General features: G+C 54.6%; 3 protein-coding genes across 3 annotated transcripts; 1 reads left to right on the top strand and 2 right to left on the bottom strand.

Annotated features, from left to right (window-relative positions):
* Nucleotides 1-10: 10 nt before the first annotated feature.
* On the bottom strand, nucleotides 11-1,591 carry UHO2_02998 (uncharacterized protein; the record flags this gene model as incomplete). The annotated part of the gene is made up of 1 exon (XM_041555786.1): nucleotides 11-1,591. The coding sequence occupies one exon, from the start codon at nucleotides 1,589-1,591 to the stop codon at nucleotides 11-13; it is 1,581 nt and encodes a 526-aa protein (XP_041411720.1).
* Nucleotides 1,592-4,957: 3,366 nt separating this feature from the next.
* On the top strand, nucleotides 4,958-7,402 carry UHO2_02997 (uncharacterized protein; the record flags this gene model as incomplete). Its single annotated transcript, XM_041555785.1, has 1 exon — nucleotides 4,958-7,402. The coding sequence occupies one exon, from the start codon at nucleotides 4,958-4,960 to the stop codon at nucleotides 7,400-7,402; it is 2,445 nt and encodes an 814-aa protein (XP_041411719.1).
* Nucleotides 7,403-7,512: 110 nt separating this feature from the next.
* UHO2_02996 (uncharacterized protein) lies at nucleotides 7,513-11,520 on the bottom strand (the record flags this gene model as incomplete). Its single annotated transcript, XM_041555784.1, has 1 exon — nucleotides 7,513-11,520. The coding sequence occupies one exon, from the start codon at nucleotides 11,518-11,520 to the stop codon at nucleotides 7,513-7,515; it is 4,008 nt and encodes a 1,335-aa protein (XP_041411718.1).
* Between the last annotated feature and the right edge of the window lie 215 nt (nucleotides 11,521-11,735).

Here is an 11,735-nt window from a genome sequence, read left to right as displayed (position 1 = left end):
GGTATGTAATTTAGAGTCGAGCGTTCTCAGGCATCATCCTGAGTGCCTGTCGGATACCCAAGTCAGCAAGGACCTCCTCGGAACCACCAAGAACGGCATCGAACTTGTATGTCCTGTGGAACATCTCAACAAACTTGCCCATACCGGTCTTGGTGATACCACGACCACCGAAGATCTGGACGGCACCGTCAGCACACTCGTGCGAAACACGGGTAGACCAGCTCTTGAGGAGACCGACCTGACCAGCAAGGAACTTGGACTGCTGGGCGTACGACATCTTGCACATCTGATAGGTGATGTTCTCGAGCCAATTCTGTGCCGCCTCGACGAGCGAGATCATCTGAGCCAACTTCTGACGGATGACGGGCTGGCTGGTAAGAGGTTTGCCGAACACCTTGCGCTGGTGGATCCAGAGCATGCACTCTTCGCAAACGGCACGAGCGGCACGGATGGTGGAACAGCACATGACCCATCGCTCGTGGTTGAAGTTGGAGAGAATGTAGTAGACACCCATACCATCCTCACCGATGAGGTACTTCTTGGGCACCTTGACGTTGTCAAAGGTGACATAGGCAGTACCGGCAGTGGTCGAGTAGGAGGTCTTGATCTGCTTGGTCTCGATGTTACCGCACGAGCGCGGGATGCAGATCATGGCAAAGCCCTGGTCGGTCTTGACGGCAGTAGAGAAATAGTCGGCAAAAGTGCCGTTGGTGATCCACTTCTTGGTACCGTTAACAATGTAGTGCTCGCCGTCCTCAGTGAGGGTGGCGGTGGTGCGGAGACCCATAACGTCAGAACCAGCGAAGGCCTCGGAAATGGCAAGGCAGATGAACTTGTCACCAGCAAGGACAGGCTCGACAATCTCCTTCTTGAGCTCTTCGGAACCGAAGTTCATAACGGGTGGCAAACCGATAACCATGCCTCCGTTGAGACCGTCACCGAAACCACGAGCACCAGATCGGACGAGCTCCTGAGTAAGGATGAGCTCGTGGAAGTAGTCGAACTCTTCGCCCTTGATGCCTGCAAAGAGCTTGCGGCCATGGAGGTGCTTGCCGGGACCCATTCGCATGGCGTTGATGCCGTTCTGACCCATCATCTTGATGAGCTCAACGTCGGGGCGCTTGCCACTCTCCTCGCATCGCTGAGCAACCTCCACAACGTGCTCATCGACAAACTTGCGCCACTCGCGCTGGAGGTGTCGGTGCGAGTCGTTGTAGTAAGGCGAGTGATAGGCAGTAGCGAGCCATGTGGGCTCGGCGTAAGGAACGCGAGAAGGGCTGCCGATCGGGTCGGGCTTGAGCTTGGACTCCTCACCCTCGATGTTACCGATGATGAGACGCTGGTACTGGGGCTTGGCGAGGATCTCACGGCGGTGGAGACCGAAAAAGGTCTCGGTGGCGTCCTGACCAGCTACCTCTTCATCGTGAAAGACGTTCTCTCCACCAGGATGGAGCTCGGAGAACTTGGAGACGTTGTAGACCTCGGCATCGATGACGATCCAGAGATCACCGGGCTTGTTGTGCTTGGCGACCTCGTCGCGGGTGTACTGCTTGCGCTGAGGAGTGGAAGAGGTCTGCTTCTGAGCGGACATGTTTTGTATGCGGTCGAGGGTATGGAGGAAGGGAGGAGCTGATGCGTTATGGTCTTTCGAATGTAGTGGTAGTAATCTGTCGTGCTTTGAGGATGGAAGCGAAAAGAAGGAGATCAAGAGACGAGGAGACAGGAAGATGTGGTTAGGAGAGAAGAAGGATTGATCTCTCTGGCGATGGGATGTAAAGCAACGTCGTTGATTGGCGACAGGGACAGCACAAGGGGAGACAGTGTCCAACGCATTCAATGGGCGAGAGGGGCTATTCAGCTGTCTGTGAAATGGGCTACAGTCGAGGCGAGGCCAAGCAGGGAAATAAACAGACAATTCACGCGGATGCGGGGTAAGCAGCTGTTTGAGCTGAGCTTGGAAGACAGACTGACACTCGCTTCTCTGCCACGGGCAAAAGAGGTTCAATCAAGGTCGCACAAAGGCATGGAGGGGAAAGCAGTGGAGAAGTTATGCTGATTCCAGCGCGCACAAAGACAGGAAGGACAAGAGGCTTAAATTTCTCAGGGTCACACTCGCTTCCTCTCGTAGAAGGTGCGCGAATGAGAGAGGCTCAGTTTTGTAATCAGACTCAGCTCTCCTCTCTCGAACTTTTCACGCTCTCCTCTTTTCATACCTTTTCTGTCGATCCAAAGAAGGACCCTTTTGGGGGCAGGCGCGCGCGTCTCTCTGAGCATCGTTTTGGCCTCTGGCCTCGACTGGCCCTCTTTTCAAACTTGCGCGTGAAATGCACAAGCTGCATCCGAGGCTTGACTCGGGCGAGTCGTCCCGGCACTCTCTTCATACACTCTGGTCGATCTGATGTGTCAACCATCAACCCCTGACGACAGCGGAGAGAGTTAGCGCGAAAGCTGCTCCTTCACGACACTTCCAGCGGAGTTTTGACGAGGCCTAAGTGTGCTCTTTGTTGCTGCACTTGTCGAGACAGAAAGTTGTCTATACCAGTTTACGGGGGGGTTTACCCCACATGCTTGTCCGCTTTGCCCGCTGTCGCTTTGCCTCACCATCTTGAATCTCGCTTTGCAGCTCAAGGGTCCAAGGGAGATGCACTCTTTCCCCTCTCTTCTTGCTGCATTACAGCACGATAGACTCTGCTTCTTTCCCCGCACAGCGACTGAGTGTTGTTTGGTGGCTAACACTAGCCAGGCTAACCTTGCGTGCAGCTTTCCAGCATTGCTTCCCTTCATATTGTGTTAAGCCGAAGCAATGTCCCGATCCGAAAACAATCGGGCTTCACTGAAAACTGATATCGAGATTTTTATTTAAAATTTTCCAATCAACTTTATTCATTGGCGGCCTAACATCTTGCATATCTTTATTCCCGCCGTCAAGACAGATTGGCACGCCGTCATCATCGGTCCAGCACACATGCACAGCTATCAAAGCAAAACTTTTTGTTCCGCGGTACTGTAAGATCTCTCCCATCGTCTCTTAACTATGCTTGCAAGCTGGCAAGCAAACTCCGCTCGCGGGCCATGATGAACAGAACTCGGGTTGCCAAGTATCTTGGCTCGGTTGTGCTGCTGATTTCGCTTGAATTTGGTTGACCATGCGGTCGTCGCGACATGGAAAAAAAAAAAAAAAAAAAAAAAAAAAAAAGCCAAAAGCCAAAAGCCAAAAGCTCTTTTCCGCTGCCTCTGCCCATGTACCGCCTATCGCATCCGAAGTCCATCATAGGCTGCCCCTGTTGATCGTCGTGCGCATGTAGAGCCATACCTTTGCGGAATCTGACCGTGTGATTGGCTGGCATTGTGTTCGACTGCATCGTGTGACACGCTCCAGCAAGAGATACGAAACCATCGTCTATGTCACTGTACGATCCTGCTGACACACCTGTTTCGCAGATCCTTAGGACTGCTTGTTCGCCATCGCGACATCACAACACCTCCTTGAGTTGCGGGAAACATTTTGCTTTTCTGGGCATGAGAGGGTCTTCGAGTTTTGCTAGATCAGGTATGAGGACGAGGGTCAATTCGGCGAGGACACTGCGAAGAAGGAACAGCAAAGCACAAGAAGAAAAGGCGCTCGAAGCGGAGTCCAGTTAGAGAGTGGCAACTCGCCGAGGCTGTCGCCAAAGAGAGCTCTGCAAAAGGTATGAATGATAAAGCAAACCAAGAAAAGCAAGCCACGACTGGGCAAGCATGATGCTGCGTGGAAAGAATAGAACGACTGTGCCACAGTCACACGAGTCCGTCTCAAGCTTGGTGTGGCGTACGGACGGGATGGGTGGCTTGCTTGCTTGCTTGGCTGGAAAAAGTTTTCCATGTCCGCTCGCGCGCTCGCCCTTTCTGACGTGCCAAGCAAACCAAGTCGCATCGGTCGCATCGGTCGCATCGGAAGAGTCATACCATGTCAAAGCGCTCTGCTGCGTTCATTCCGCGCTCTCTCCTCTATGAGACAGCATCCGATCCTGCGTTGCTCATCACTGACCTCGACAGAAGCCTTACATCCTGTGTTCTTTCCCAACGCATGCTTAGATACAGCCCACACACACACACACACACACACGCCAGCCGCTGGTAGCTCACTGTCGTCGCTTACAGCATTCGCTTATAGCGTTCGCTCTGGAATTAGCGATGGAATTAGAAACTTGTCAGCGACCATCACATGTTTGGTTCCATCTTCACTCGCTTGTCGCTTGATACCCTGCGTCATGAATAGTCCTGCTCTCTCTATCCTCACAGTGCGGCGCTTGCATTCCGGATGCTGAGTTACCGGACGTCTCTTCTCTCTGAGACGCTATTCTTGCGGTGGTAGAGCGAACCAAGACCGCCTCGTTGCTCGAACTGCAAGCCCTATGCCAAGAAACTGTCCTGCTCACACGATCTGTCCCTATGACGCTTGCAGCAAGCCTCATGGCATTTCACCAGGCTTCTCGACCGCTTCAAAGGTCTTGCCCTGTCTTGTCTTGCTTTTTTTGTCAGCATGGCTACCATTCTGACCCGACCGGTACTTGCGAAGCGATGAAGATGCCTGTCAACGCTCTCCCTTCTGCGCACTTGCGGCTCTGCTTCTCCCCATCCCGGACTGTTGTGGTCCTCCTTGCTCGAGTAGGGACTGTCAGGCCCGTGTATGTAGGGTCCTCGTCCGACGGTCTAGGATGATCCTCCTCTGCTGTGTTGATCTGAACATCTTAGTCTCCTTCATACCATACCATATTCTTACTATGCCCCTCTATTCATACTCGACGTCTCGCAGCTGAGGTCCCTTTCCTTGATATCTATCTTTACCTGACCACGACAGACAGCCTTTCTTGATAGACCTCTCCGTCATACATCACTGATATTACCGGTCATTTCTCTGAACGACACTGTCCTCCTCCCTGTATAGCATACACACATCCTCGGATCAGTCTTCAACATGTTGAGGTACCTCCGTCTACTGACGGACTCGTTCACCGACCGATATCGTCAATACTTGCCCCTGCCAACAAGCACACCGCGCGGCAGTGTCAGCACACAAGGCAGCCATAGCAGCAGCTCGTCACCATCCGATCCGCCATCCTCACCCGTGACAGCCAGTCCGTCGAAAGGCTTTGGCAAGAAGTCTGGGCCTCGACGTAGATCCCTCTCATGGCACATCAAATTCCTGATACTGCTCGTAGCTCTTGCCTATGCATTACACACGGCAGTCCGACACTTTTTCTTCCCACCGCCAGCCTCGGCAGAAGAAGCACGAGCAGAAGCACTCTCCCTTCTCAGTAAGCAGCTTGCATCCCCATCCTACCCGCAGACTCCTTTCGCCGACTCGCAAGGGCTTGATGCACAAACCCCGGCCGCAGAATCAGTACACCGCCTGTTCGAGGACCGCTCACCCGGAGTCGCATCACGTGATGTCCTGCCCATCAGAGCATACGATGCCCTGAGCGACACATGTATCGAAGAATGGGTGGTTCAACACCGTTGGGGCGACGCATGTAGAGGTACCGACTTGAGTCAAGGGCTCAAATTCGACGCCGTCTGGGCTTGGGTCAACGGAAGCGACCCTGCTCAGATCTTGGCTAGACACATCTACAGACCCTCTTCGCCCATCAACGTCGATGCAGCCCACCGTTATGCTGATCACAATGAGCTGCTCTACTCGATGCGATCTGCCTACCATTCCTTTGGTGCCCAAGCCATTGGCAAGATGCATATCATGGCCTCTGCCTACCCTCTTCCCGAACAAACCCTAGCAGCTTTGCCAAACCACGGCCGAAAAAGCAGCGGCGAGGAGTCAATCATCATGGCCGGTCAAGTACCTTACTGGCTCAACGCCTCGCTCCACGGAACCGAAGCTAAGATTGACTTGCATCACGACGCCGAGTACTTCCGACCCATGCAACTTTCTGATGAGAAGAAGCAGCTCTCGTCAGCTGATGCTGATCAATGGCGCCAACAGACCATTCCTAGCTTCAACAGTCTTGCAGTCGAGTCTCAACTCTTCAACCTGCCTCGTGCATCATCCGACCAGCTTCTCTATCTGAACGATGACTTTTTCACCATGGTCCCCAACTCTGTCTCGGACCTCACCTCTCCACTCTTCGGCACTGTCATCAAGAGCGACACTCGCTTCTTCTCCTTCTATCGCCCTTCAGAACACCCTTTCCAGCGCCTTTGGAACCCTGCAGGTGAAGAAGTCGGAATCAAGCGTGCAGCTTGGATCCTGGGCCAGCGCTTCCCCATGCGTACTCTGCCGTACATCACACACCATCCGCGATCTTTGTCTCTGCCTTTATTGAAGGAGGCTGCACAGACTTTCCCAGAAGCATTCTCGAACACGACACTGGCCAGATTCCGGGCGCAAAAGGAGGTGCCGACTTCGATCCAGGCTTTCTTCTTGGCTAGTTGGTACATCATCGAGAGACACCGAGAGGCTTTGTTGTGGTCTTGGATTGTGGCAAAGTGGGGTGGTATCGGAGGCAAGCTTTCGAGCAAGACAAAACAGGCCATGTGGGAGGAGCTTTCCGGCTCACGTGGGCTTGAAGATCTCGAGGTAACAAGGCCGGTTCGCAAGTCGCGAGACGAAGACAAGGAAGCCTTCGAAGCAGCAGGTGTTCCAGCTCCCAAGAACACCGAGTACTCGTTCTCGTCTCAAGATGGCCACGCACTATCCTACCTTGATTGGAGTTGGCCTTGGCAGTGCACACGCAACGGTTATCCTGATCTTAGCGAGGCTACCACACAAAAGCGCAACCACGCTCGATCCTGGTTGCCCTCTTCCAGCAACGAGTCGCCAAAAGTCTGCAGCTTGTCCTACAGCAAGTGTTTTGCTCCGCAGAAGGACGAAGAGAGTGCAGATGCATTCTTCAAACGCATTGCCTTCGCACCTTCCACTTCGGCCAAGTGTGGAGACTGCATCGTTGCAGCACTTCTCAAAGTATCGGGTCGATCAGGTATCTCGGCTTTCCTTCCTCCCTCGACGGCCACTTTGCGCGTCCCCGCCGACTTTGACAGCCTCGGCTCCCGTGCTCACCTTCCTCTCACAGAGCAGTGGAGAGAGACAGACTTTTCGCTCTCTTCCATCCTTGCTCAACCTCAGGGAACAAAAGAGATTTCTCTTAGGACGTGGTGTACAAGACTCATCCAGCGATACCAGTACGTCCTCGGCTCGACTCCGTCCACCTTCTACAAGGTGGAATACGCGTCTCGTCTCCCTGGACAGCTAGAAGCTGTCGACAAGACCCTAGACACAAAGAAGCCAACCACATACGTCTGTCTCAACGACGATATCAAGGAATCAGAAGAAGGTACGAAGAACGTGAACCAAATCATGAAGGATTGGTTCGCTTCGCATTGGTCGAAGAAGCTTCCTGGAGAACTCTAAAGCATCTTTCCCATTAAACATTGTAATTCTATAGCATAACGCATCACATCATGTTCACACTTCACATTGATGTTGAGTCTAGACTGTGCCTGACAGAAAGGGTGAGATCATCAACGACTAGCCATATCTAACGCCTTCAAAACGACCGTCAACCCCAGGTCACATGCTGTGATGGGATCCATCAGCGTGGCATGCACCTCTACTAGTGCTTTGATACATGCTACTTTACCTCCTGGTCCCAAAAGATACCCTGCCTGTGCTGGAGCATACGACACCACAATCTCTCTCGCCTTCTCTGCTGTCCGCTGTTTCTCCTCTTCTGTTCGCTCTTTCTTCTCGTCCGGAGTACCAATCTCTGAGCCCCACCTTCGTCCGTCCGGCCACATGGTCTCGGTGAGAGCCGCGATCCACTTGGCAAAGTTGTCCACATTGAGACCCGCAGCAGAGTCGTTGAACCCAGCAACGATGGAGGAGGCATAGGTGGTGCGGACGACTTGTTCGAGCACACGAAGCATGCCACGACGAAGTGTCCAGCCACCTTGAAGATTAAAGGCTTCATCCGCGACCGCAAAGATAGAAGAAAGAAGCATGTCAAGATGCCGAGCGGAAAGTTCGGATGCTGTGCGTGTAGGCGGTACAGTGCCGGATGGGAGCTGGCTAGTGGAGGTGCCGTCCCGTGGTCGACAAGATGGCGAAGGTAAAGATGAGTTCGTGCCAGAGACAGATGTTGAGGTGGGGCTCGAAGCAGAATCGACGACAGGTGAACTGGGCACAAAGCGAGTAGCTGCAGCCTCTGGCATTCGCGCAGCGGCTTCGGATGTCGAGCCAGATTGAAGCGGTGGAACACACACCGCACTCGCATCGCCAGCTCCATTACGCACACTCGTCGAAGTCGAGGTCGACAACGCCTGCATTCCCGTGCCACCTGCTTTGGCTGCCTGCTTTCCGACCATCCCAACACCACTGACAATACCCTTGCCAATGCCACCGAGGAACGCGCCTGGACCACCCTTCCTGCGCAAGTCTTCTGCTGACGCGCCAGCTCTCGTCCTGTCAAAGAACCTCGTCGCACCAGCCACGTTAGCCAGTTGCGCTCTATTGCCTGGCAGCAATAGCTCATACACGTATGCTTCGAGGATGCGACAGACCTCTGGACTCCTTCTCCCCTTGACTGTCGGCAAGCGCGGCAAAGGGTTGCTCGAGCGTGGCTGGCGCTGAATCTCGATATCCATCTGTTCAAATTCGTGCCATCGCCTGACAAGCACAAAGCCATCCGGACTCGTCATTGAGCTGCCAGCATCGGCAGTACCTTCGACCGAGATCATCACCTCGAAGGTGCGCAGATCGACTGATTTGTTGCTTTCCGCGTTTGCACTGATATCAGTGACGCTGATGATGGTGCTGGTTAATGCTGAGCCGCGGATGCTGTCAACGCTGGAATGAAACTCTGCTTGGGTGGGGGAGAGATCGGTGCTGCTCCTCTGAACGTGTGAGGGCGAGGAAGAAGCTGCTCCCTGAAACACCATCTGCTGCGGTCTCGGTGGCGCAGAGGGCACTCGAGGAGGTACCGACATCGGTCTTGACGGGCCCGCTGGTGGGCCCATGACTGGCGCTCCACCCGGTGGAGGCGGGACAGAAGGCGCACGAGGCGGTGTTTGTGCTCCTGGCTGCAGCGACGTGACACCCGGAGTGGGTGCTGTGGTCTTTCTTCGAGGCTCGTAGCGGAAAGCTTGTCGTTCCGAGTCCGTACTTGAAAAGCTTGGATGATTCTCGCGGTCCAGGAAGGCACGAAGTTGGTTTGGCTCTGGCGAGTCGGTCCTTAGCAACGCTGCCGCGAATCTAGATTTGTTAGGACTCGACTGCGCGCTCTGCGGCTGACTCAAATTCGCTCGCTGCTGACCAGTGCTCGCGAGATAGGCATTGTACAGCTGCACTAGCCTTGCAATGATATTCTCCCTTAGCGGCTCGACCACATCCATGTTTGCACACCACTCCAAATTCGTCAACACTTGCTGCGCGCTCCTGCGGACCAGCACTGGCTGCTGTCCGTCGTGGGTCGGCGGCAGCGTAATCGGCAACTGCTCCAGAGCCTTGCTCAAGATCGTACTCGCGTCGGCGCGGAAGGTCTGCTCATCGAGCGTTGCGAATTCCATGATGCTGGCTAGAGTATTGAGCTGAGTATGAAGACGGAGGAGCGACTCGCCCTCGCTCGGGGCACAGTAACGGTTGTTGGGCTGCTCGAGGAAATTTTCGAATGCTTCGTAGGCGGAAGAGGTGCGATCAGAGAGAAGACCGTGCATGGCGGCCAGCGAAGCTTCTTGGTCTTCTTGGCTCTCATCGATGGAGAAGCTGTCGCGTGCGGCAAAGTTGAGAGCGGCGGAGACAGGGGCAGGGGCGACGATTGAAGGCGCCTCCATTGACCGCCTCTCGGGAGTGTCGGGGATCTCGAATGCACGCGCGTTGTTGATGTTGGCCGATGACGTGCTGGAGCTGGGAGGTACGTTGGCTGTGTGCGCTGATGTTTGCTCGGAGTGTTGGTTGTTGTCTCTGAGACTCTGTCTGAGTGAGGTGGGGAGTGGTGGCACATCAACGCCTGAGGGCATGTCGAGGTGGTATGCGGGCGCCGAGCTGTCTGTGTTCCGGTTCGATACGCTCCTGGTTTGGGATGTTGTGCTCTGAGCAAGTCCGTCTTGCTCCGTCTCGGCGAGAAGTGCATGACGCCTACGAGGAGAAGATGTTGCACTCCCATTGGCGCTACTGCTCATGCTGGTCTGGTTGCGCGAAGACGGGTCCGCCGGGACCATGAGAAGGTTTCCGAACTCATCCACAGTACCACCAACTACATCGACTGCCCTTTCTGCTGCATCCGCCAAAGCGCCCAATGCGCCGGTAGCGAAGCCGCCAAGTGCTGAGAGCGGACCTGTGTTGTTGGACTTCCTCGGCGGCGTGACGCGCGGCCGAGGTCGATGGGGCGGGCCAGTTGTAGTTCGCGGTGCAGGTACATACGCGGTGCGAGGGTCTACTGTTTTCTCGGCAGATGCGGTAGATAGCGCAGTGGATGAAGCTTGCTTTGGTTGTGGTACAGCTGCAGATGGCACAGAGTGGGCGTGTTCTGCTGAAGCGGTCTCCTCAGTGGCGCCAGATCGAGTCTGCAAAGCTTCTGCGGCTTGATCGTTGAGAGCAGCAGTATCGAGCGACTTGAGACGCTCAAGCTCATCTGGCGAGATGGCCTGGCCTTCCAAGCTGGTTTCCGAAGCTGGCTCGGCCCATTCGACGATTTTCTGGTTGATAAAGTCGGGATCGCCAATGTTCTGCACGACCTGCCAGGCTTGCTTGGCCAAGATCTCGGTGAGAAGGAGCATGACGATGGGACTGGAGCGTTCTGCGTGCGCAAGGTTGCGTGAGAGGAGCTTGCGAACCGCTTTACGAAGAGCGTCGACGCGAGCGGCCGTACTTGGCCAGGTGGAGCGCGCCGAGGAGGCAGCGCCTGAAGCGTATTGGGTGGAAGCACGACGTCGACGAAGCGAAGAGAGCAGAACACTTTGTACCGTGAGCAGGATCTCTGCAGCAGTGTTGGTGGCTTTGAGCTGGCGTGAACGAAGGTAGATGCTAGCAGCAGTGTGAGAGACGTTGGCCTCGGCAGAGATGGGGAAGTTGGGATGAGCAAAGGTAAGATTGTCATACCATCCTTGAACAAAGTCGCGGACAACGAAGCGTATCATGATTTGGCTGCTCTCGCGAAGTGGATCGGGCATCACTGTCAGCGCAAGAAGCTGGTCTGTCCGTAGGAGTGGATCGTCATCGGTGCTAGCCGCAAACTCGTCCTGGGATGCATCCTTCTGATCCGCAGGTGATCCGTTGAAGGTATAGGATAGAAGATATCGGGCAGGGTCAAAGGTGCTGAGACTACGCTTACCGTCAGTGCTAGGCAGCTCGAGCAATGTGCGCACCCAAGGATTGCAGATGAGCAGCAAAGCCACCGCCAAGACGAGGATGGCATTCCATAGTCCAATCGTCAGCAGAGCAAGGCCCGATCCAGCGGTAAGCGCCGTCAATATCAGGTTGGTATGGTTGATTTGAGCAGCGCCAGGCTGCTCGGCGTGAGCTGGTTGATTCATCGCAGAACCTTTGCTCAGCGTCCGAGCTGCATGATGTGTGATGAATGGTCGAGAAGGAATGCAAGGCCCTGAATGATCTTGAGAAAAAGTGTGCATCACGTGATCGTCAGGAAGGCGTGCCCGTCTGGGCTGGAACTCAACAATCGACTCGCTCCGCTTCTCCTTTCCTCTCTTCATTACATCATCTTCACCAGCAGCCAGGCGTACTCTTTGCT

The sequence above is a fragment of the Ustilago hordei genome, assembly GCF_900519145.1.
Source record: "Ustilago hordei strain Uho2 genome assembly, contig: UHO2_contig_04, whole genome shotgun sequence".
In the NCBI taxonomy this organism is placed as follows: Eukaryota; Fungi; Basidiomycota; class Ustilaginomycetes; order Ustilaginales; family Ustilaginaceae; genus Ustilago; species Ustilago hordei.
This window is presented reverse-complemented; position numbering and strand designations above follow the sequence as displayed.